Below are 26,979 nucleotides of genomic sequence, written 5' to 3' on the forward strand. Positions count from 1 at the left end.
ATGGTACTGGGCGGGAGTATCAGCTGTTTCCATGTAGTTGATCCCTCTCGATTGATGACCAGTGTGACAGGGTAAATGAATTTAGTAGTTAGTACTCGATGGCAGTTGGTTGCTCTTGATCGTTCGATGCTCTGTGTGACAGGGGGCTAACTGAAGGCCATCTGAGCGCAGATCCCTATCTCCTATCCACCCATTAGGATCTAGAAATCTTACGCCCAGTTTCCCACATACCCACTCCATAGTCTCATTTAAATCCCCTATCACCTTCCAGTCAGTATCCCTCCTACACAGTATTCCACCGATAACAGTCTCCGCTTCCTTAAACTCCACCCGTGCTGCATTTACGTGGTCCCACATATCCCCAACTATGTTGGTACTTATACCTGCTTGTCCTATGTTGTTAGTACCAACGTGAAACACTACCACCTTCTCCTTTCCCTCCTCCTCCTCTTCTGCTTTCCTCAACATCTGCCTCAACCTAATTCCTGGATAACACTGTACGCTGGTACCCTTTCCCCCACATACTTTCCCAACATGTCTTACAATGGAATCCCCCACTACCAGAGCCTCAACCCTACCCACCTCATTTGATCCCCTCTCCTCCTGGTCAGTCCTATCTCTACTGACAGCTGCAGAAGCTACTTGCTCCTCCCTTTTCTACATTCCCTGACCCTGTTCCGCCTATCTTTTCCTACCGACTACTCCAGATTTCTCTTTCTTACCTTTTTCCTTTCTCCTATTTCCATACTTCTCAGCAATAGTTCCCTATTCCTCATCTTCCCTCAATTGTTCTACCTGCAAAATCTCATACTGATTTCTCACAGACACCTGTCTTGAATTCTGATCCTGAAGAGAGCCCTTAGCCTGCAATCTCCTTCCCCTTAAAACATTAGACCACCTGTCTTCTACAATTCCCCCCTTTCCTTCCCATCCCTCTTTTACACCTACTGTATCCTGTACATTGTTTGAGGAAGGCCTACTTTCCTTCTTGTCCTCTGAGAGAATCCTAATTATCTCCTTCAAACTCCCCAACTCCTCCCTCATATTCCTTAATGCCTGGCCACACTCACAGTGTTCCTACACTTGCACTCCTTAGCCATTCTTTACTGAATAATGAAAGGAAAAGGAAAAATAAGATTACTTATTCCGTGCAAAGTAAAAATGAAAGGAAAGAAATATTGTCTAGGATCGTTCACAAAGATCACATGACAATAAGGTAATTTATATAGGCTACTACTACACTACAATACTACTTAGTTGTACGATTTTTTTTCCTACAACACCCTAACAAGATGAAAATTGCTGTTAATTGCTGAAAACAGAGAATAATACACAAGAATTACACAATTCTAAACTGCAATTCTACCCTAATTACTACAACAGAATTCTAGTAAGAGAGTTGCTACAGATATGGTACTATACTACACAAATATTTCACAGTAATAGAATAAACACACCATTTGCTAATAAGATACTATAATACACTACAATAATTTTAAACTATGTTTAGACGTGTTCTAATTACAACAGGTTATTACTAAGCACAAACAGAAGTGAAAATTACAATTAAAGTTCAAAATTCGCATGACTACTCAAAATAATAGATAAAGCACTCTAATTTTTAATAAGTTACTATAATACACTACAATAGTTTTTAAACTATGTTCAGACGTATCGTAATTACAATAGGTTATTACTAAGCACAAATAGAAATTAAAATTCCAATTAGGCCTAAAGTTAAAAATTCGCAAGACCTATCAGTACTGAAGGATTACCAACAAAGTTAAACGCATGGACAGATTAAAATTAGTACTACTTTATCCTACTATGGTGTAATAGAAATGAAACCTCTTGTTTGCACAAAAATACAAACGATTATAACAGGCAGGATACTAATATACCGTATCCACACTACAGTTCTCAGCTGAAATGTGGTTATGTGATTTTTACAGATGGTGGATTAGTATTATTTTTGCTACTCTGCGGAATGGAGAATAAAAGTGTCCTTATATGCTGAAAAATATGAGGTTGATTACAATAATTTCTCAAAAGTATTTTTGTCTAAACTATGCCAGGGACTTGAATTGCAATTATTGGGATCATCATTATCATTCCGTGTCCGGTCTGCACTTCGAAAATGTAGCAACTCCGATGGCCTTGTTGTTCGCCTCGATCAGGTCCTGTGTAGTGCAGGGTTGTTCTAGTAGAGAACAGATGAGCAGGTGATTCGGATCTTGTGTTACACCACACTTGCAGGTTGCGTCTCCCATCAGCTGGAAGTATGCCCCATTTTTGCATGTTGGTCTTGCAAAGAGGGACGCCCACCTTAAGACGATTAAGTGATCTCCAAATAGGGTAGGGCAGGTCATTCCCTGGAGCTAGTTCTTCCTTTGCAGGGGTATCAGATAGCAGCATGCTCTTCCACCTGGTGATGCAGTTAAACTCCGATGTTCCTATCAGTGGTTGAGTCCTGGTGATGAAGCTCTTTCTTGACTTCAGTCGACAGACTACAGCCTGGTGATCATGCAGTGGATGGCGAAAATCATTAGTCTGCTTCGTCCTCTCTGCATCAGCAGCAACAGCCCTTCTGATAGTTGGGGGAGATATTCCAACAATCGGGTAGAGTTTGTCAACTGGAGATGGCTTCACACATCTTGACAAGATTCGTACGGTCTCGTTGATTGCAATGTCAACCTGCTTGGTGCGAGTGGATGCACTCCACACAGGTGAAGCGTACTCTGCAGCAGACGCACACAGAGCAAGAGCAGAGGTTCTCAGGACGCGAGGGCTTGCTCCCCAGGTGGTGGCTGTGAGCTTCCTCAAAATATTGTTCCGTGAACTGACTTTTAGCCTGGTGTTGTGGCAATGTTTCTTGAAGGACAGTGTTCGGTCAAGAGTAACATCTAGATACACAGGTGTCGGACAATGTTCAAGGCGTTTGCCTTGCCATGTAATGTCCAGTTACCGCCGAGCTTCTCTATTCCTTAAGTGAAATGCTCACACCTGAATCTTGTTGGGATTTGGCTTTAGATGATTGCCTACATAGTAAGAGCCAAGAGTATTTAGTGCAGAAGTCAACTTTCCCTCCACCTCTTCAAATATCTTTCCTTGGGCAGCTACTGCATCCATTATGGACTGATCATTAGTGTAAATATTAAAGAGCACAGGGGCTAGCACACTGCCTTGAGGTAAACAGTTCTTTTGTATGCGCCATCTGCTCTTCTTACCATGGAGAGAGACTTGGAATCTTCTATTCTGCAGGAGAATGCCAATAAGAAATGTTAGCTGAAAGTCATTAGTGAGCTGGTAAATTTTCCTCAGCAATTTTCTGTGGTTGATGGTGTCGTAGGCAGCTGTTAAATCAGCAAAGATAACTCCTGTTACCTTACGCTGTTCAAAACCATCCTCAATGTGTTGAGTAAGGTTCAATATCTGATTGCAGCATGACTTTCCAGGTCAAAAACCAGCTTGCTGAGGAATGAACTTTCCTTCGAGGATGCCACTAATTTGGTTAAGGATAAGGCGCTCCAAGATCTTGAAACAGTGACATAACAGTGATACTGGGCGAAAGGTTTTAGGATCGTTTGGCTCCTTACCTGGCTTAAGTAGTGCAACCACTCGAGCTTTCCTCCAGAGCTTGGGAATATTAAGCTTAGATACACACTCATTAATCATTGTAAGCAGCCATTGCAGAGTGCTCCGGCCGAACTTGATCTGTTCTACTATTAGATCATCAATGCCAGCAGCTGTATTTAATTTCAAGGTGGAGATGGCAGACTCTAGTTCATTCAAGGTGAAGGGTTCTCAGAGATTATGGTTGTCACTTCCTTGGGTTCGTTCCAGTTGCTCCCGTGTACTCCGACCTTTAGTCTTCCCGTTAATGAGTAATTGGGTTGCAATCTGGTCTGCTGTTATTGTGGTGAAGTTTCTAGGTTTTGTTGGGTCACCGCTGAGGTTTTTCAGGAGATTCCAGGCTCGCCTGCTGTTCAACTTCATGTCCAGATTCTCTATCAGTGAGGTCCACTTAACTTTATGATTTGCTGAGATAGTTTGCAGCAATTCCTCACCAACCTGGATAGTGTCATCAGCAAATGGGTCAGCCTCAAAAATATCTTTGTAATGGTTCATCAGTTGTTTGCTGTCATCAGTCAGTCCTGGTATGTAACTTGTTCTACAACCTCTTGGAATGGTCCTTCTAGAGGCTGTCTGGATGCATTTGACAAATGCCTTGTACATCTCAGGTTGCGGTGGGATCTTGGCAACTTCTGTATCAAGCTCATTGGTGAATCTTTCCCAACTGGCCTTCTGAAAATTAAACCTTCGCTTGAAAGGTACCTCCTCTGGCACTACCGTGGCATTCACTTTGCAGATTACAGGTCTATGTTGGGTAGATGGGATGGACTTACCCATCATCTTCATGCAACTCGCAGCAACTTTTGATGACACGATAATATTGTCAGGGTTGTAGCCTCTTTTCCATCGACCACTACTGAAGGATGCTGGTAGCTTTGGATCATGAATTAGATGAAGATCATGATTCTCTGCCCAGGTTTCCAGTTTATCTCCATTGGTATCTGAATCTGTGCTTCGGCATTTGTTAATCGCCAAGGATGAAATTTACACCCTGATACTTAAAGTTAGTAGGTTCTACAAACGTGAAGTCAACATTACGAGGCTTGTATATAGAAGTAATGCTAAAGTGTGGCGTACATACAGAAAGAATCTCAATGTCATCCCTTTCAGTCAGCGAGGTTGCTGTGATATTTAGGTTTGGTCTAGTGAAAATGGCATTACTGTATTTATCATGGGGCCTTTCCAGAACAAACTCCATGCCTGTGATTTTGGGTCGATGGCTGTTGTAGCCCCGGTGAGTCTCTTGCACTAGAAGGATGTCACATTTATATTCCTTACATAAATCAGCCAATAAGGTCTCTTTGGCACATGAAAAGCCCTTGATATTTATCGAGACTAAAACAAGTGGTCTTAAAAAAGGCTGTTTTGGAGGATTACTACTGTGTTGACCGGCAGTGGAAGAATCCGCCTCTGCTAATTTGCAATGTTGCCCAGGGTGCGCCCGATTGTACTGATTTTTCATAGCGTAATTTATACAATCTTCAAGGAGGCTTCTTCCGTGCACCCCATTATTGGGATATAAGAACTTCATTACTAGCTAACCACTCAGAAATACTGAAAGATGAAGGGTGTGAAATATAAATTATGGATACTTTAACTGCCTACTCAGAACTACAAATGATCGGAATACAAGAATCAGCTGATTTTTATTATGTTGATACACTACATCCTTCGTTCATGACTGTAGTCAACAAATGCCAATATTTGAATACGAAGAGTGACAATAATCAATAACAATACGACGACTGTTAACTATTTTGCTAGTGAGATACTGTATATTCTGTTGAAATCCTTCTTTACACAAAATTTACAACATTATTGTATTATTTAAAGAAGTTATTACCTTCGTGATAGGTGGAACCGTTGAACTGCTATTTGAAATGCCCCGTCAAATGCTTGAACTAATAGACTATAACCGCTGCTGAATTACAACTCTTTTTAGTATCCCATCTTCAAAAGTATTTTATCAACAAACCTACTGATATTTTAATAATAATATTAAAAAGGAAGGTATATATTTCTTCTTTCACGCAGTCCTGAATTACAGGTTGTAATCTAGCGAACGCGTATGGAACTACTCAGTGTGAAAATTGTAAATAAATACCACTAATTGCAGATTACTACGAACAAACACTAAACACCAATATTTGTGGAACTAAATGTAAAAAACACACACACACATTGCTAAATTTGTACAACTATTAAATACTTTATCATGGAGACAATATAGAACTCTTGGAACAGCTAACCACTCGCTAGCGCATCCGACAATGGAATTGGTAGCCTTCAAAAACTATTTCATCTTATACATTGAGCTCTTTCATCACACGAAATCCATTTGATGGTTACTCGTGCCCGAATAAATACTACAACATAGCAACTAACTACAAAATAATAAAAACCTACCGTTATAGCAAATGAACTGTAACCAATGGATCAACACATCTAACAGGTTATAACCTTGACAATGGAAGGAATTGAAGATTACAGCATATAGACAAGAAGCTATAATTCACAACACTGTTTTATTCTTATACACGTATTTGTATGCCTTATTGAGCTTACACAAAGATGGAATTATTTAGATAATTTTAAGATCTATGAATTTTTTAGCAGTGTACTCTGTAAACATAGTAATATTTTGTAATGTTTTAATGTAAAATAACCACTAAGGATGACTGAAATGAATTCAAAACATGCTTGGGTAGAATAAAACTTCATCTCAGGAGGATATAATAAATATTCATATTATTGTAAAAGTTTAACCGTCAATACAGAATGAAGTTTATAACCTGTAATAAAGAAACCCTTCACAGTTTTACATCATTCAGTTTAAAAAATGTAACCTAGAGTGAACAAAGAGAAAACTAACTATACGTTGGTTCTAAATAGTAGAACCTGCCATTCACAACTAAAATAATTGATCTCAACTCTAAAAATTTTTTTTTTTTTTTGCTATTTGCTTTACATCGCACTGACACAGATAGGTCTTATGGCGACGATAATCTAAACTTTTAGAGAGTCCTAAGTTTTGTCTACCTAGGCTCTTTGGTGACTGAAACCTCTGCGATAGTGACCATTTCTCATATTCTTGAATCAAAGACAGTCAGAAGTCCTGAAGCGCTGGTTACTTCAATGGGAAAATTGACCAAAGTTTTCAAAATGTGCAGTGATGTCCGATGAAGTGCTGGGATCTGTTAACAAGTTGAACAAGATCCAATATAGCTATTCTTTTCATAGTTTATTTCTTCTCTCTGCTTCACAGAATATTAACATCTTGTAGTTCACAATTTTCCATCCAGTCAGAACAGGATTTTGCCATTATATGTCCAGTAAGACTTCTTATTCTTATTCTTCTTCTTCTTCTTCTTCTTCTTCTTCTTCTTCTTCTTCTTCTAATGTCCAGTATAAAAGGATTGCAATTGATTTACTGATTTGATTAACTGATCAATCCCACTGCACTAATTTGGAAATGCATTGGAAAATATTTGAATTTTTCTTTTTACTGTCATGTAAAAACTCCATCCATAGTGTTTTTTAATATGGGCCAGCATTCTTTTTATTTTGGGACTAATGGCAAATTGTTGGTGAAACAAAAAATATTGTGCTGCTGTTTTTTATCCTGATTTTCATTATTATGAAACATGAATGTAACAGGCTGTTCAATTGTACTGACCTCTGACATGTACCTATCATGTGAGTCTCTTCTACACTTGATATGAAGCGCTTGACATGTTCTGGTTACTGTTGTACGTTGAATCCTATGTTTCTGAATAAAATATGTAACTTCTGTTTTTTTAGATATTTTATTCATACCAAGCATTTTCTTTTTCAGAAATGTCAGCAAGAAGCCAACAATGGCAAATTCAAACTCCGTGACATTCTGTCTGTACCTATGCAGCGTATTCTTAAATACCATTTACTCTTGGATAAATTAATCAGTGAGACTCAACCAGTGAGTAACTTTGATTATAGTATGTGGCATTGTAAAGTAATGTATGCAGTGAATAATACTGAAATTCTGATTCTATAACCAGAACCATGAAGATTATCGCGGGCTAGAGCGAGCAAAAGAAGCAATGGTAGATGTCGCTCAGTATATAAATGAAGTGAAAAGAGACAGCGATATGTTACAACTTATGCAGGCTATTCAGGTGAGACTGTTATCATTGCAGTAATAAATAAATTTTTTATTGCTTTGAAGTTACATGATCGAATATGATCATTAATCATTATTTAGGAACTATGGAGCTAATTTAAAAGGAAGGAGAGGGTGCGCTTATAAGAAAATGTTCATTATTGGCTGATCCAATTTCTTCCTGACTTTGTATGTTTGAATTGATATTATATAGCCATTGTGAAAGTCAGGATTACCACAAACTTTGTAAGACTTACAAAAAATTTAAATTGTTTGAGTAGTTTTTTAAAACCATTTTTGTATTATTGCCATTGTACAAAGCTTGTAAGTATATCAATATATTTCTTTGCATGTTTAATTATTGCAGGTTGAGAATGTCACGTGTATGAATAATATTGATGAAACAATAAACTCGTGTCTTAGACACCCCTGGCTTTTCGAGACAAAGAAAATGAAAAAAATACATCTCGCATACAAGAACCCTCAATGTAATTCATCAGAGAACAACAATGATTCCACTTCAAAGCGGGTACAAGCCTTACTGCAGCTCTGATGACATCGCACAAATTGGTGAATAGTTTCATCCGTACGACCCAAGCAATGAAAACACTTGTCGAAATCATGCAGTACATCTGTATTTTGTATTTAATAAATGTCTGCCTCTGTAGTGTAGGCCTACTGCAGCTCTGATGGCGTCGTACAAATAGGTGAATAGTTTCGTGTCCGACCCGCACATTGCAAGCACGCCGTCATTCATGTATATGTATCAGTGTTTTGTAGTTAAGAATGTCCACCAGCATAATGGTTTATATAATAGGAATTAATTGAGAGATGTTCCATCATTCAACACAATATATAATATCTAATATTTATTAGGTAAAAACCGGTTTCGATTCCCTTGGAATCATCATCAATTCGCAGTAAAATAAATAAATAAAAGGATCTTAACAACAGTCAACATGAGATCTGCCTATAAATACATTTAAAATGGTTGACATGGGTTATATGACATAAAAAATTAAAATTTAAAGAACGTCCTAAGATTTAGGTCACAGATAACTGCAGTGCATTTGTACAATGTTGAACAGAGCTTCAAGATAATATATAAAAACTTGGAGTTGAGGGATACTGTGAGGTTCTTATTTGTTACTATGGATATAAAGAAATATGTTTAAAATGTTCAAATATCTGTGTTGAATCGTTGAAGGATAAAAACGTGTGTCAAAATTGACAATCTTGTACAGTGCCGATGTTAAGACAATTGGAAGTTAAAACGATTACCTGAGGAGTTGGGGGTACATCCTTAGTTGTTTTTCAACATCTGCTTTGTTGTTGAAAATGTTGCTGTTATTGTTGTTGAAGTAAAAGTTGAATGATGGTATGGCCTGGTTGTACAGCACAGTATCGTAAAAGGTGGATGTCTGTGGAAGAAAAAGAAGAAAGAAAAGAAATGAGAACTAATGTGTGTATTGGATTTAATTATTGGAAAGAGGTTTGATAGTACTTAGTCTCTCATTCCTCACTCTTGTTAACCTGCCACCAGAAAAGTAGGAGGTGCACTGCTCGTCCGTGTCTGCCTCGAACTTATTGCTGGCTTTGAGAGGGGAGGGGGTCGGTGACTTGTTTTGGATTGTGGAGGGGATGCGAGAGAGTGGGGAGTGATCCGTTGTCGCGCTGTTCTGCCTAGATACGTCTTGAGAAGAAGGGGATGGATGGCCTCTTAAAGTATGTTTGTTTTCTCGATGGATTCATTCAGATTGTGATTAAAATTGACTCGTTGATCCAACGATACATAAAACATTTCCATGATATTGAGCAGAGGTCCCTTTTCCATAATTTATAATTTGTAAGTCCTTGTCTGTATCGGAAAAATTGTCATTGGATTCATGCATATGTATTCCCATGGCAGAATGCCTGTTATATTTGACTGCATTAATAAGTTTGATGTACCTAGTGTTAAAGCTTCTCCCTCTCTGTCCTATATAGCTTGCTAAACAAGACTGGCACTGTAATCTGTAAATACCTGATTTACTAAACTTGTCAGATTTATTCACTGTCCCTCGATTGTGGAAGTGAGATAGATTGTTGTTGGTTGTCCTGAACGCTATTGTTACCCCATGTTTTTTAAACAAGTTTGTTATTTGGTATACAAAAATCATTGTTGAAGGTGAAAACTGAATAAGAGTCCTTCGGTTTCCTTTCTTTAATAACAGTAGGTTTTGGTTGATTTAGAATTTTAGATATTATTTGGTCGATGAACCTTCTGTTATACCCATTAGAATAAGCTATTGCCCTGATGGTATCCAGTTCCTTTTTTAGGTTGGGATGAGATAATGGTACATTGAATGCCCTGTGGACCAAGCTGTAAAAAGTGGCTTTTTTAAAATGGGAATTAGGGTGGACTGAAAATTGTTTGATAGTATTGTTGGCTTCCTGTATATGTCATAAGAAAGGAAGTGTTAACTTCTTGTGACTGTTAATTCTAGAAAATTTAGAGAACGGTTGGATTTTTCCAGTGTGATCTGTATATGGGGATTCAACTTGTTTGACTCAACCGGTATGGTTATGCTGTTGGTATGTCTTCCATTTAAAATTGTGAAGGTGTCATTGATAAATCTTGTCCAGAAGAAAATGTGCTCCATTTTGCTGATGTGTGTATGCTCCAGATGGTCTAAATAAATGTCTGCCATAATGCCCGATGCCGGAAATCCCATTGGAAGGCCGTTTTGTTGATATATTATCCCGTTAAAAACAAAATAATAATTATTGAACAGTGTTCTGAGGGTGTTTGTTACTTGTGTCCGCTATATTTCGGTACCAAGGCGGTGCAATGGTAAAACGATGGGTGCGGCGCTGTGACCCAATGCCAAACCACCAAGAATGAACTGTAGAACCAGGTGAATGCAGCATGAATGGATACACCTCAGGATGCCATTCGCGCCTTATACACGTCAATGCCATCCCTCATGGAACAAGTTATAAGTGCCCATCTAGGACTCGATGCCTACTAGGCAACAGGACACATGCTGAACCTATGTGACTGAAATGCTAATCGTTTCTGTAGAACATACTAATGAACATGTCCTATAAATATGAACTTCCTATGTCTAGTCTTTGAAGGTGTTCTTTTGCGACGTAAAGCCACTAGCAAAAAAAAAAAAAAAAAAAAAAAAAAAAAAATGAACATGAGTGTATCTTTCTGAATATCTTCCTCTCCCACCATAACAGCCACTGTTCTTCTCTAGTGGTCATTACCCAACATTCTGAGCCACACATCACTATAGGTCGTGGTACTCTTGTGTATATTTACGTATTCCTGATAACATTTCTTGATTTAAACATACAAGGTATTTTGCAAAGCCTAAAAGCATCAGTTCCTACTTGTTATCCTTTCCTGCATTTTCACAGCAGTTTGATTGTCCACTGTTATTATTGAGCCTAGATATTTGAAAGTTGTAACCCTTTGATATTCCTTTCCATGTAATCTTACTGTGGTCCTTCCTCTTGCTCACTCTGTATCTCCTGTCATCATATACTTTGTTTTATATATATTCACTTTATATTCCCAAGTGAAAGCCTCGATAGTGACCATTGGCTACTAACTGCCACTTTGCAAAACATTCCTGTGGGAAGGGCAAAACCAAGTGTACACCAAAGACAAAGGTTTGGGATCTAGAATATCCTGAGAAAAAGGAAGCATACCAGCAGAAAATCAAAGACAACCTATCACATGATGAATTGAGACCAGGCCAAGAATATTGGAACAGGTTTAAAGAAATAATTATGGGCACTGCAGTCTATATAGTTAGAAAAACAAGCACCAAAGTAAAGGAGAATGAAACCCCCTGGTGGAATGCTACTATCTAGAAAGCGATAAAGGAAAGGAATATGGCTAGGAAAGATAAGAACAAGGAGAACCAGAAGGGTTTAAGAAAAAATGAAATCAGACTGAGAGAATTAGATCAGAAGTACCAAGACTTGAAACTTAAAGCTAAGATTAATCAATTTGGAGAAAGAAAAATGTTGGTTGGATTTCACTGCCAAATTAGAAAAGGACAGCAAAACAAACAAGAAGCTCTTGTACAGCATTGTGAAAAATAGAAAAAAACCATACATACCAGTGAAAGCTGTAGAAAATGAGGGTGGAACGGTTGTATGGAAATAGACAGACAAAAGACAAGTGATGAACTATTTTGCACAGTTAATAATGGAAAAGATGCAATGGAGAAGGAAGGAGAAGGTTCAGAAGCTGAGAGTGAGAGGAGTAAAAGTGAGCCTCCTCTGACCGGTTCAGAAGATGAAAACGCTTTAAAGAATATGCAGAAAGGCAAGTTACCTGGCATCAATGAAGTGAGTATTAACGTGATAAAGGCTGCGGGAATTCCTGGACTTCATTATTGTTCAGAGTTATGAATGCCATCTGGAAGGAAGATAATGTTCCAGAAGATTGGAAAAAGGGGATTATAGTTCCCCTCTTCAAAAAGGGAAGCAGATGTCAATGTAGCAACTACAGAGGAATCACATTCCTGTCTCATGAATTAAAGCTTACAGATAAAATTATTGATAAACGGCTCAGGAAGATCATTGAACCTCGGCTAGAAGAAGAACAATGTGGATTGAGGGGTGATAGAACAACCACTGACCTCATCTTTGCTGTTAGGATGATTATAGAGAAATACTGGGAGAAAGGAAGAGAGATCATCTTTATCTTCTTGGATTTCAAAAAGACTGATGACATGGTGCTTATGGACAAAGTCTGGGATTGTCTGTCAAGAAGAAACATATTATGTTTAAAGGTTCCACCTTTTCAATACAACACAATTCTGTTGCACAAAATTATGTCACAACATATTTATTACGGTACCAGTTTTGATACATTCTTAGTGTCATGATCAGCCAATCTGATTAAGTGAGCAAGAAAACAAAATAAATACAACAGTATACACACACATGGTACAAGAACATATATCGAATATTCCACTTAAAAGAAAGTTCTAGATAAAAAATAGAAAACAAAGTTTAAAAACATGAAACTTCTAGTTGTAATGGGTTAACAACATAATATTCTTCATTAATCTTGATGTGAAGATTAAAGTCACTCATTCTAATGCTGAGTTTTTGATTAAGTGTAAGTTAAAAATTTGAATAACATATTAAAATCTTGATGATTGTCTTGTTATAAAATATGTCTCAAAGGAGAGAATGAACTGTATAGTGTTGTTGTTTTGCTGGGCCTCAAAATATTTCATTGTGATTCTCAGTTCAATACGGAACAACCATGAAGTTTTTAACTTTGAATCTCTAAGGGAATGCAACAAGACATTGCATGGTCCCTGCTGCTATTCATCTCTGTAATGGATGAAATCATAAAGAGGGTGAAACAACAGTGTGTTAGTACCGATTTCAAGACATTGGCTTTAGCAGATAATATGGTGATTTGGGGTTGCACAGAGGATGAAGTACAGCAGAAACTGGATGCCTGGAACAACCAATTTAAGGAGTTTGGCCTAAAAATTAGCCCTACGAAGATGGTGGCCATAAAGATTAGCAGGCAAAGAAGTAGTATGAATATTATGCTGGATGGAAAGAAGGTAGCAGAAGTTGATCAGTTCCAATACCTTGGCATTATTGTAACTCAAGATGGCTGTTGCTCAAATGAAATCACCAATAGGATTCAGAAAAGAGTTCATTTGTACCATCAAGTCAGGAACCTTCCCTGAGACAGCCAAATTCCTTTAATATCTAAGAAAACTTTGTGTCAGACCTACTTTGTAACTTACCAATAGCAACATATGGTCCAGAAACTTGCACCATCAACAAAACGATAACAGCAGACTCCAGGCTTGTGGAATTGAAATTCCTAAGGTCAATTCTGCAGAAACAAGACGGGATAAGATCTGGAATGAAAAGGCCCCGAAGACATACAAGTGAAAGCACTCAACGAAATTCTATCAACATCAAGATTGAGATGGTTTGGTCAGTTGAAGAGGATGGATCTGAAGAGGGTAGCATGAAAATGGTTTGACAAAGCCTGGTGGGAAAGCGACCTAGGGGCAGACCACGGACAAGTTGGATCTCCCAAATAAAAGATGATCTGCAAGGAAGAGAGGAGTGGAACTATGTAAAGTTGAAGAAGTAGAAGTGTACTTGCATAGACATAAGTGGAGAGCACTCTTGCACTGCATCCACCAAACTGGAGATGGTTAAATGGTGGTGATGATGATGATGATGACGACGACAACGATGATGATGTTGATGATGATGACTTTTAGTCCTAGATCCCGTGCTTTCTCTTCTAACCAAGCATAGTTCTCTTCAAGGGCTGTTTCATTTCTTGCAATAATTGCCACATCGTCAGCATATGCTATCACTTGTACTAATCTGTTCAGAATGGTTCCCCCCCCCGGGTTGATGGATAGTTGTTGAATGACTTTTTCCAGTGCTAAATTGAAGAGCAGTGTGGACAGCACATTTCCCTGCCTCCGCCCTGTCTCCACTAAAAAGGCCTCTGACAGATCCTGTTCCACTCTCACCTTGCATGGTGTGGTTTTCAAGGTCATTTTTGTCAACTTAATCAATTTCCTCAGGATTTCAAACTCTCTCATAGTTTTGTAAATTTTACCTGTATCTAGACTGTTTAAAATTCGACACATAGCTGATGAAGCTGCTCATCGTACTCATGAAACTTTTCCAGTGTTTGTCATAATGTAAATACCTGGGTGAGTGTAGAGCGAATTTTCCTAAAGCTGTGTGGTAATACCCTAGTATTCTTTCCATCCAGCAAAGTGATCCCTCAGTCCCGTTTCTCTACGGAGTCAGGTATGAGATGAGATGAATCTTTTATTATTGTTTATGAATTTCATTTTCCGTATTGATAGATTCAATGTATAGACAAGAAATGTGTTTTTCAACCAATCAGTACATGATTTATTATAAATAGATTACACTAGTACCGGTTTCGGCCCTTAACGGCCATCATCAGCTAGTACATGATTAGTTTCCAGCCATTAGACAAATCACAAGTTGTTGTTGTGTTAGACATCCGGATGTCTAATGGGGGATGGAAATGCATTTTAACACCCTCAACATTGTGCTTTGCCTTTCTTCTTACTTTATCAGTTCTTGCCAAGTCTATTTTTTGTCTGTACTTGATTCTAATAAGATAGTGGTCTGAGTCAGCATCAGCACCTCTATAGCTTCTGACATCCATGATGTCTGATGCATGCTGCTTATCTATAATAACATGGTGTGTTTGGTTTTTTGTCACTCCATTTCGTGATATCCATGTCTCCTTCCCTATGTTTTTCCAAGGATACCAAGTACTTTTGATTATCATCTGTTTTCTAATTGTAAAGTCAATCAGTCTCGATCCATTATCGTTACTGACTTTGTGCAGGCTTTCTTTTCCTACTATGTGTTTATGCACCTCTTCTCTTCCGATCTTTGCCTTTAGATCTCCAAGGATCATTTTCATGTCATTTCTTCAAACTTTGTTGATTTCTTCCTCCAGTTTGGTATAAAATGCATCTTTCTTCTCATCTTCTGCCTCCTCTGTAGGGGCATACACGTGGGAACTGTGAGATTGAAGAATTTTGCCTGAAGTCTCACAGAGCAAATCCTATCATTGATTGCAGTAAACTTAATCATGCTTTGCTTTACAGACATTTGTATGAGAAATCCTGCACCATTACTGTCTTCTCCCAATCCATCAGGATATGTTGTCCAGCCACTAACTTCACTCCAGTACTTATCCAATTAATTCCTTAATTCCTTCTACTTGCCAGGTCTCTTCATGTCCTCACATTCCAAGTTGCTAAGACAATATCAGTTTTCCTTCTTTTTAGCCTATTTTCTTGCCGAGTCATTACCTAGTTATCCAATTTTACTGTACTGGTAGGTCTTGCGAATTTTTAACTTTAGGCCTAATTAGAATTTTCATTTCTATTTCTATCTGTGCTTAGTAATAACCTTCAGCTCAGAGGGTCCCGGGTTCAATTCCCGGCCGGGTCGGGGATTTTAACCTTCATTGGTTAATTCCAATGGCCCGGGGACTGGGTGTTTGTGCCGTCTCCAACATCCCTGCAACTCACACAGCACACATAACACATCTTCCACCACACTAACACGCAGTTACCTACGCATGGCAGATGCCGCCCACTCTCATAGGAGGGTCTGCCTTACAAGGGCTGCACTCGGCTAGAAATAGCCACACAAAATTATTATTATTATTATTATTATTATTATTATTATTATTATTATTATTATTATTATTATTATTATTATTATTATTATTATTATTATTATTATTATTATTATTATTATATTTCAGTTGTTTCCAGAGTTGCTTACACATGGATGTTACGTTAAACATGAGTGCTAGGGAGAGGGTGGTGTACAGTGTTGTGATAAAAGGAGGAGATGTTAACCAGGGATGCGAGTAGAAGGCGGAGAAAGTCAGATCTGCGTGGGGGTGGATAGGAAGGGTTATGTGGACTAGGTAGTTGGGGCTGGGGGGCAGGCTGCGGACGGCTACGAGATGCCGTAGGGCGGGTGAGAGGTTGCAGAGGGGAGTGAGACGGTACGGTTCAACTCGGTGATGGCGGCCGAAGAGCTGTATCCACACATGCCCCTTGTAGGTGGGGGATGCAGGCGAAGAATATACCCATGGTATCCCCTGCCTGTCGTAAGAGAGAGACAGAAACATGCGCACGCGCACACACACAACTAAAAGGGGCGACCAAGGGTTGATCGAATTAGAACCATGAGACTGCTTGTAATTAGGACCACCACGCGGGGAACACCATGGGTCGCCTTTACTTGCGCATAGTACCACTATGTTAGGTACGCAATAGGTTTGTGTTTAGTAGCGACAATATGTGAATCAGGGTTGGTTTTACAGTACCTGTGATTGGTACCACTATATGAGCGACACCATGGGTCTGCCTTCCCTATAATTAGTATCCTCTTTGTGAGGAACACAACGGGATAGTACGGGTACCCTGTGATTAGTACACCTATGTGAGGAACACCATAGTTTGCGTTGCCTGTAAATGGCGTCGTAATATGAGAAACACCATAGGTCTGTGTTACATGTGCATAATGTGTGGAATACCATGAGTGCACTACTTTTTATTAGTACCGCAACCGGACAGATACCATGGTTCTACTTTCCTAGTGATAAGTACCATTATGAGGGGCTGATGACCTGGATTTTGAACTCCTTTAATCAAGAAGCATCCTCGATTCAGGATTGTGCTTCAGAAGCAGTCTCTTGGTCAGTAATACTATTGTATATGATAGTTTCTGGGAATGTGGGGCATTGCAGGTCGGATCCCCTGATTGTTTTAAATTCATATCCATCCTTTTATTCTTCGCCATCATGTTTTGAATTCTGGTCAGTGGATGATTTTGGACTTTTACATTGTCATTACATTTCATCTTGTTTCATACCATTAGGGGCCGATGACCTGGATGTTAGGTCCCTTTAAACAACAAATCATCATCATCATCATCAACAAATTGTAGCATGAAGTCACATGCTGAAATTATCCTTTTCTATTGGTTGATTGTATAAGGTGAGTTTTGGAACAAAAAGAGCCATGGATAACGTGAGTTATGGAACAATAGCTTAACCTTGATTACATATTTCTGTGGGAAAAGGCAACTTCTGACACCTACTTTCATGATAGAATTACTACAAACCAAGCCAAGAAGGCAATGCTACCACTAATTCATATTTTTTAAAATTGGATGAGTTTTGGAGTGGACTGCCACAATTGGACAGCATGAATCTGAAAGGAACCGATCATCGAGAGCAAAACCAAAAAATGCTGGGCTGAGTGGCTCAGACGTTTGAAGCGCTGGCCTTCTGTCCTGAACTTGGCAGGTTCGATCCTGGCTCAGGCTGGTGGTATTTGAAGGAGCTCGAATACGCCAGCCTTGTGTCGGTAGATTTACTGGCATGTAAAAGAACTCCCGAGGGACAAAAATTCCAGCACCTTGGCGACTCCGAAAACTGTCCAATATAGTTAGTGGGCATAAAGGCAATAAAATTATTTATTATTAAACCAAAAAAAAAAAGAAAACAAGCAAAGTCATCTTACAGGCTATGAAGTCCCTGGGACTGATGAAAGGTAAAAACTACCACCATCTGCAACCTTGGTACTTGGTGGAATAGAGTGGTTGGCTCTACATTGCTCGCCTGGGACTAATTTTTGGTGTAGGCTGAGTGAACTGCAAGACCTCTGCACCTCCAGAAGTTGAAATCTCATTTCCTCAGTTTTTCTCCTGACTGGAAACTGAAGCAAAAGTTAAACCAGTGAATCTTTTGTACTGAAATTAAATATAAAAGATCCACTGGCTACTGGTTGATTATAAATCTGAAAGTGGTGACTACCTGAATATTCATAATGAGACATTGTTTAATAATGAATGAATTTATGACTGGTTTCTTTTGCTGAAAATAGGAGATAGTAAACCATACTAAAAAATTGCCACTAACTAGTTTTTTTTTTTTTTTTTTTTCATTTTTATAGTTCCTTTCTGCTTAATTTTGTTCACTTCTCAGCCTTGTTGTGACACCTTACAGAACCTCTGACAGACCATCAAAGTTAGATGACCAGGAAAACTGTCAGAGTGTGCTTATAATCCACAATCACACATGCTGTCAATGCAGCTGTTGATACTCTTGAGCCCCTTGTAGGTGGGGGACGCAGATGAAGAATACACCCACTGTATCCCCTGCCTATCGTAAGAGGCGACTAAAAGGGGCAACCAAGGGATGATCAAATTAGAACCATGAGACTACTTGTAATTAGTACAATCACGCAGAGAACACCATGGGTCGCTTTTACTTGCGCGTAATTCTACTGTGTTAGGTACAAAATAGGTTTGTGATTAGTAGCAACAGAGTGCACTTCCAGCTTTTACAGTACCTGTGATTAGTACCTCTATATGAGCGACACCATGGGTGAACAACACCATGGTTGTGGCTTGCCTATGATTAGTAACCACTATATGAGGAACACCACGGGATAGTACGAGTCCCTGTGGTTAGTACACTTCTGTGATGAACACCATTGGTTTGCGTTGCCTGTAAATGGCGCCACAATGTGCGAAACATCATCGGTCTGTATTACATGTGCAAATTTCATTACCTGTGAGTAGTACCATAATGCGTGGAATACCGCGAGTCTACACTACTTTTGATTAGTACCACAACATGACAAATACCATGGTTCTACTTTCCTAGCGATAAGTACTATTATGAGGGGACGATGACTTGGATTTTGGACCCCTTTAGACTGTAAGCATCATCAATTCAGTATTATGCTATAGAAGCAGTCCCTTGGCCAGTAACACTCTTGTTTTACATCAGTTTCTGTGAATGTGAGGCATTGCAGGTCAGATGCACTGATTGTTTTAAATTCATTTCCATCCACTCATTCTTCGTCCTCACGTTTTGAATTCTGGTCAGTGGAGGATTTTGTACTTTTAATTTGTCATTACTGCACCGTTTCCCGAGTCCAAGTCTCTTGATGTCAAAGAAAAATCCACGGTTAGGGTTGGTAGACATCTCAGGATTTGTAACAAATAATATGTAATTTTTTTTACGTGAAGTCAGAGAGGATTATTCAACGCAGCGCTCCATTCACCCAAGATAAATCTGATAGACGTCTCTATTGCTTATCAACTGCGGTATCGGTTTATATCTTAACACTGCCTTAAACATAACTTACATACTGTAGGGATCTGTACTCAAATGGCCTTCACTTGAACCGCAGTGGTACATATAAGTTAGAAGGGTTATAGAGAGATGCATTTCAGGAAACAGGGTTGATTAGGGAGTGGTGATAAGATTACAGGGCATTGGAAGTCAGTTAAGGTCGGCATAAACATTTTAGTGTTAAACCGTAGAAGTATTGTAAAGAAAGGAATGGAATTAAGTAATTTAATATTTCCTTTATTTATTCACGAAGCACAAGATACAGCTACACTGAGCAAATTTCACTTGCACTGTCAACAGACTATTTAACAAACGTAAACTTTCATAATAAAATATAACAAACATAACAAAATATAACAAGATCAGGTACACATCCTACTAATAACTGTGCAAATCGAAAACCATGAGTATGTTCATGTTCATAGCCAAGTCGTCGTGGGTCAAGATGGCGGTATAATCCCTTCACATCAACTTATCTTTAAGATACTATTTACACGCCTCTCGAATACACTTTTATTTGATGCTATATCAAGCTCTTGTCTTCTATTAATATTGTTAAAGAGTGTTGGGAGGCTGATTAGGAAAGATCGTTGAAGTATTGAGTGCTGAGTGTGGTGAATGTGGAGAAGGTCTTTGGTTCTGGTGAAGCGGGAAGGAACGCGGAGAGAGAAGAGTGAGACAAGATGTTCCAAGCGGTAGTGTCCATTTAAGATCCCGTGGAGGAAACTCATGTCAGCTACCTGTCGCCTGATGTGCAGCGGTGACACATTAATTGCCATTAATACCTGCTGCGTAGACAGATTTCTGAGCTTGGGGTTTCTGTTCCTTACAATTGCAGCAAAGAAGGACACTGCTCTGTCTAACTGCTTAGTATTGGAGGGGGCGGCTGTTGTCCAAATCGGAGAGCAGTAGTTTAAGAGAGGTTGAATGATCGTGAGGAAGAAGTGACGAAGAGCAATGGGGTCAGAAATTTCTGTGAAGTGATAGAGAATGCCTAGTAATTTCATAGCCTTGGTTGTATATGTACTGTATATACTGTATTTACCAAATATAGTATTAGGAGTTGAATTGTGGCTGAGAAGTAATTGGCTATTATTAATGCAGAAATTTTCTTGCAGAACTGGAATGTTTATCATAGAGACAGGATAGTAACATTGGGAGGGGAGTATTCATATTGGTGAAAGAAGAATTTGTAAGTTACCATAAAGTTAAGGATGAGTAACATAAAATTCTAGGTGTAATGCTCATCTCTGAAGATAATAGGCAACTAGATGTTTTTGGAGTGTACAGACTTGGAAAGGGTGTCGCAGGCACTAATTTGGAATCACAGTTAAAGGGAGGAAAATAAAAGCAATCACATGGTACCTCAAACACTACACACACTGAACATCTGATGAACTGTGCAGAAAACAACACAAGTAAATATCAGTGGCAACTTGACGATAATAAACAAGGAACGTGGAAAGGAGACTGGGGAACTTTACCAAAGGCCATGGTGATGCGAAGGTTGTGGTTCTTCGAAAAATCAACAGTCATCTCTTGTTTTTAAAATATAATTTTCAAAATTCGACAATACATATTAAACTTCCTAAACAAATTCAACTGTACAGAAAATCTAGATACACACGACACACAAATTAGACGCTCTTTGACAAATACAAATTAAATGTTCCTTGACAAGAGCTTTGTCTTAAGTCCAAAGAGTTAATCAAATACATATCAGCACAAATATAAATCTACAAGTACATTCTTGAAGGTAAGAGTAAACACCATATGCTATTACAATTTAGAGTGAAACTAAACATGTTTTTCACAACATTTAATCGACAGAGTGGCGATTAGGGCAATCTCCTATGTGATACACCAACGAAAATTAAATGCAAATTAAAACAGGACAAACAACAACAGTGCTTACCCTAAGGCAGCCATGCTGACAGCAAGGAGGCGACAACGACGTCAAAACTTCGGCAGACGAGAGAACAAATCAACAGACCAAAGACCAACGACTTAAAGACCGACGAGACGAAATGCTGCCTTGCTCCCTTTTAAAGGGAAATCTGGCCTTGGAGTAGCCAATCAGAACGCAGGAGCTTGCCTGTCGCCACCCAGATTTACCAATCACAACTTTTTCTGCGGTCGCGATCTTTACACAAGTTTCTCGAACACGTATGCAGACCTCAATCGCGAACCTTCCATATTCCAGAATAGAAAGGACATATGTCTAGAACCATAACTGAACAAAGGCCGACACACCCTGTTCCAAAGGTTGGCATCACAACCTTTCTGGACTGTTCCAGTAAATATAGCACTATAATCTAGTAGTTACAAATACAATATGCTACAACAATATTATACACTGTACAGTTAGGTAGCTAAAAGGAATGCGAATAAATTATTCTAGCACAACACTCCAGATCATACGGAAAGCATTACTTAAAAAGATTTACAAATAAAATCTTCTACAAACACATTCCACCTCCAAGAGATTCTACACATATCTCAGAAAGAGTAAACTTACCTGTGCTGTTTTCCTAGTACATATGCTAAGTGTGGTACACCTAAGAACATTCTTCTAAGTGAAGTGCTATACCATACCTTTCTCTTCTTTTATCCTGGCTGTAGCACACAGCACACCTTTTTTGTGACTTCTTCATAGTATTTACCTTCTGGACCTTCATAGTCTCGTGGAATTCTGGTCAGATGTTTTGCTTGAAAATAATTTTTTCACGACCATTTTATTTATCTACGGAGTGGTTTGGGTCTCATAGCTATAAATGTGGTATTGGGAGACAGGGGTTCCATCCCCTCTGTTAGCATCCATGAAGGTGGTTTTCTGCAATGTCCCATCAATTTTCACTCATTGGTTTATGTCCATGGTCGTTTTGTTTCCAGTCCTAGCTTTTTCGTATCCCATCACCATAAGAGACCTGTCTGCATCAGTGCGACATAAAACAAATAGCAATATACCGGTACATAATTTATCTCTTTTGTTATTATACAAGTTTCTGCATTCTCCCCACACATGGCTTGTACTTCATTTACACTTAGATATTTCCTTCGGAGACGACTTACACAGGACATCCTAATGAGGAAAGACTGTGAAAGCATTAACATACATGCCCTGTTAAATGAAAGTAAGGATCATGATGAATATGGAGCTGAGAAAATATAAAGTTGTGAAGGGTGAGTTATAACATCATGAAAAGTACGTTTTTGTGTATTATCAAAAATGGAATTTTTCAATTTTAGGTAAATTTTTCTCTGGAACCATAAGAGCTATATCTTGTTCCAACAGTATTGCTCTTATGGACCTATAGGGAGTGAACACACCCTGTCTAAGACAGTCATAGTTCCTCATGATTAAGGAATATTATAATGTACTTGATATTGTTTTATGAAAGAAAGAAAATGGATGAGACGTGTTTTTGCCCATGAGTTACTAAAATAACTACTTAACATTCTATGTTTAATAAATACATTCGCAGGGAGGAAGCAAAATGGTGTGAACAGTCATCGCTTTGTTGCCTTCCTTTATTTTCCTTCTGAGCTGCTCTGGTATGGTACATGTTACGCGTAATCCTTTACACAGTAAATCGCCGGCAGCTTATCACTGTCCAAGAAGAGTCATCTGTTTATTTGTGTGTGTGTTCTAATATTCTTGTACTGTACAGCAGTTGTTACTGAAGATTACAGCAGTTGTTACTGAAGATTTTGATGCTGTGGTGTGCAGCGATACATCACGGCATGACTTGTACTGATACAGAAATTCACCATGATGATTATCTGTGCTTGGTTTTGTTATTTGGCTTTTGTTTCTTTAGCGCATTTTATTTTTTGCCACCTTTTTACCACTTTTTCACAAGCGCATTTAATTGTTACCATTCTTTTTATAGAGCGATGTGACGGCACAGTACCATCTGGCATTGCCTGGGCAAATTTATTAAATGAAATTAACTGCATCCTCAACCCCGAGCCTATACAAATTATTCATTGTCTATTTTCTCCCAGTTTGCCTTCAACTTTAATTTTAATACTGAGGTTTTTTATGTGCATTAGTTTACCCTTGTTGCTGTAAAAATCTAAATACCCCCTCTCCCGCTCCCTTTACAACACATGTACCTTAGATTTTTAAGAATTGCAGCTTTGTTTTTTCCCTTCTTTTATTTTGAATTAAGTACTGAGTTTCACCAATATATAGGCCTATGCCATGGTTTTTCCGTGATGCTAAGCAGGGCTGTTCGATATGGCAACCCTGTTGTCGTAAGAACAATACTGTTTTCTTAACGTGGAATGACCTATAGTGTTAATAGAGGATGGTTGCCTTGTTGTACTTCCCCTTAAAACAATAATCACCACCACCACTCTCACCATTCGATGGCACCTTAATTGTTCTCACATAGGCTGACTGGATGTAGAACCTACCCCCACACCCGGGTTAAAATCCCCAACCAGGATCCTCCTGTTAAGAGCCACTTAGACTGTGGTACCAGCATAAAATAGCTATGTTTAGCAAAAAGGTAGCATTTCTCTATGATGTTCAAATGTAAATTTTTATATCAGAAGGGATGGCAGTTAAAAATATATTATTTCCCGGCAAAGTTGGAGTACTATTAATCTCATTGAATGGCCCTTACAGTGGAACAGCCAGTTTCTCGGCTTCCTTTGTTCTTCCAATTTTTCCTCCTCCAATTCAGCGCTTTCATCATGAACGACTAGTTCTTCCACTTCAGAAAAACCTCTCACCTCATTATAGCAGAACTTTACAATCTTCTTGGCATGTTTCACTTCATTTCTCCTCATCTCTGCTGTCAGCTGGCTTGCTTGTTTCCCCAATGAAATCAACAGTGGTCAAGGTCAACTTTATTTCCATATGTACAAACAGACTATTCAGTAAGTCTTTTGTAAGTTTGTCAAAATAAATCAGAGTAGTTTCTTGGTGTCAGGATTTCTTTTTATTTCATAGTGAAGTGAAAGGCTAGCTTACCAACAAGAGATTGTTCGAGGACAGGTGATCGTAGATGGAAGAAGCCACCACATTTTAATGTAGACATAAACCTTGAGTTGAAAGATTTTAGTAGTTTTTTAACCCTGGAGGAGATTTTAGACTGGTTCTGGAAAAACTCAGCACAAATTAAGCAAAAACTATTTTTAATGTTACAAAACTGGTAAATAATTTCAAACCAACTTGTAAATAATGTCGGAAGGTATTTTAACAATACAAAAATTGGATGTTAAACAATTGACGTCCATTCTGCATCATCACTTGATTCTTGACTTTCCGTACCGCACCGAACACATGTCACTGCTGAGTGTTCTTCGCAGATATGTCGCTGGCATACACGGCATCTACTGTATTCTTGTTTTTCTGTTCTTTTCTGCTGTTGCAAGTCCTAGTTTTTGTAGAGCTGTAGAGGGCTACTTTTCTTCAGGCAATCTGAACATTTGGCAAATGTTCCTTTTCTAAAAGTTTTTTGGTTTCTCTTTCCCTATTTCTACCCATGATGTGCTGGACCTCAGTACATACGAAGGCACTATTTTACATGAAAAAGAAACAAAACTGATACATTCTTACTATATTAACTGAAAACATCAAATAAAACTCATATAAACGCATACGTCATGGACTGCACCAGGAGTTTTAGACCGGGTCCGTTGTACAATGCACTCAGGCTGAAACTGAGGAGCGTGAGTGGTGAATTGTTTATGCATACTAATAGTGGACGAGTCAGGGGAAAGGTACTGAGAGGATAGACGCTAGTGGCCCGCTACGCTAAGAACTAAAACATTTATCTCTGAACCCAGTCGAAAAGACTGTGAAGTGCTCTCTCCAGAGTTAAGTGAAAGAGACACTTATTTTTAAGAAAATTTGGTTATATGTTAGTTTTAAATTTTGAGTTAGTAGACAAGGCTGGTATTTTAAGAGAATTGTATGTAGAAGAGTGTAGATTAGAGTTTATTGATTGGCATATATTGTATTTGAATTTTGAATTGTAATACAAACGTTTTTACATGTTATAAGAGGACATGTCATGAAATTGATTGATGTTAAGTATGAGGTAATAGGTAGGTCAAAGAAATATTTGGTAGTTTTGGAGCCGCTGAGGAAGAGAATTAAAATGTTCTCAAAACATGTACGTGTTTAATGATGGAAATAAATAAATAAAAGAATTTTAAAGTATTGACAGGGCTGATTTTGAAATATAACAGTGCATATTTGTACATAGATTGAAGTCAGTGTGGGCCAGTACAAATCAAACCGCAATGGTTAAGTTAATACATTCAAAAGCTCAGCTGTACACTTCTGTCAATTTCGGGTTGTGCATCCTGATCCAGAGCTCCGCTTGCAAAACAGTGTCCTACCAGTTGTAGACACCTGCAGGTTCCTTGGTCTCCAGTTTGATAACTAATTAACATGGCAGCCCCACATCCATTAGTTGAAGGTTACCTGCATGAATAGACCTAACATGCTTAACTTTCTCAGCGGCTCTTCAAGAGAGGCTGACCGTGCGGTGTTGTTGTTACGTTTTTACGCGGCCACGGTTCTACCGTGAATGGACTATTGTAGTGTGGCATATGGTTCAGTATCAGAAACTGTGCTAAACCTTTTAGATAGTGTACACCGTAGTTGAGTTAGGCTGGCAACCGGAGCTTTCCATACTAGCTCTCGCTGAATCGGGAGTTCCATCTTTACAAAGAAGACGGCAGCAGATACTGCTCACATATGCTGCCAGAATTTGTGAAATGCCACAAAGTCCAAGCTATCAATGTCTCTTTAACACATAATACCAACAGAGATACGAAATCCCGCCAAATGTCACACAACTGGGTAGGGTTCGAATTGATAGCTTGCATGCTTGCATCGTGGGTTATACAGCTGGATGTACTCCATGGATCCAAGGTGAACACGGATGCCTCTGTTCATTGGAGGTATTACCAGGACTTTGTTCACCAGTATCCAGATGTCTGACATGTCCTCAGCGATGGTTGGACAATATATTGGATGATCTTTCATCTCCGATAATGTTACCACGAAGATCTCGCTTCCCATTGTCTGTAGTGTATGTACTGCAGAGCGCTTCGTCATCTTAGAAGCTCTGCAATTTGCACTGAGTGACCAAATAGATCACTTTCTTGTGTGTACCCACTTGTTAAGTTCTCTGCAGTATATTGATACCTGTTTCTCACAACACCCAGTGGTGCAGCAGATTCATGAACTTACAGCCTCGTTGTGTGATGCTGGCACCAGAATCACTTTCATGTGGCTTCCAAGCCACGTTGGGATTGCGGGAAATGAATTTTTGGATCATGCTGCAAGAGAAGGGATACTTTTACTACCCAGACCTGTTTACGTGCCTGCTCTGGATATTTCTGAGCTATGTCGAACCATCTTCGCATTCCTGGGAACTGGAATGGCTCACTACCCAAACTGCCAACATGCTGAGGGCAATTAAGGAGGCAACTGCCGTGTGGCAGTCCTCTTTCT

The 26,979-nt window shown here is 38.9% G+C and overlaps 1 protein-coding gene across 3 annotated transcripts in view; it reads left to right on the top strand.

Moving 5' to 3' along the window:
• Vav (Vav guanine nucleotide exchange factor) overlaps positions 1 to 26,979 on the top strand; it is a 632,485-nt gene that overhangs the window by 335,290 nt on the left and 270,216 nt on the right. For all 3 annotated transcript variants that reach the window (XR_010858641.2, XM_067138057.2, XM_067138058.2), the window contains exons 7-8: positions 7,469 to 7,588; positions 7,671 to 7,787. Coding sequence is in view for 2 of the 3 variants with exons in the window: in XM_067138057.2 (XP_066994158.1) it covers positions 7,469 to 7,588; positions 7,671 to 7,787 (237 nt within the window). In the remaining variant the exon portion in view is untranslated. The remainder of the gene's footprint in view (positions 1 to 7,468; positions 7,589 to 7,670; positions 7,788 to 26,979) is intronic.

Source organism: Anabrus simplex, chromosome 1, assembly GCF_040414725.1.
Source record: "Anabrus simplex isolate iqAnaSimp1 chromosome 1, ASM4041472v1, whole genome shotgun sequence".
Lineage (NCBI taxonomy): Eukaryota > Metazoa > Arthropoda > Insecta > Orthoptera > Tettigoniidae > Anabrus > Anabrus simplex.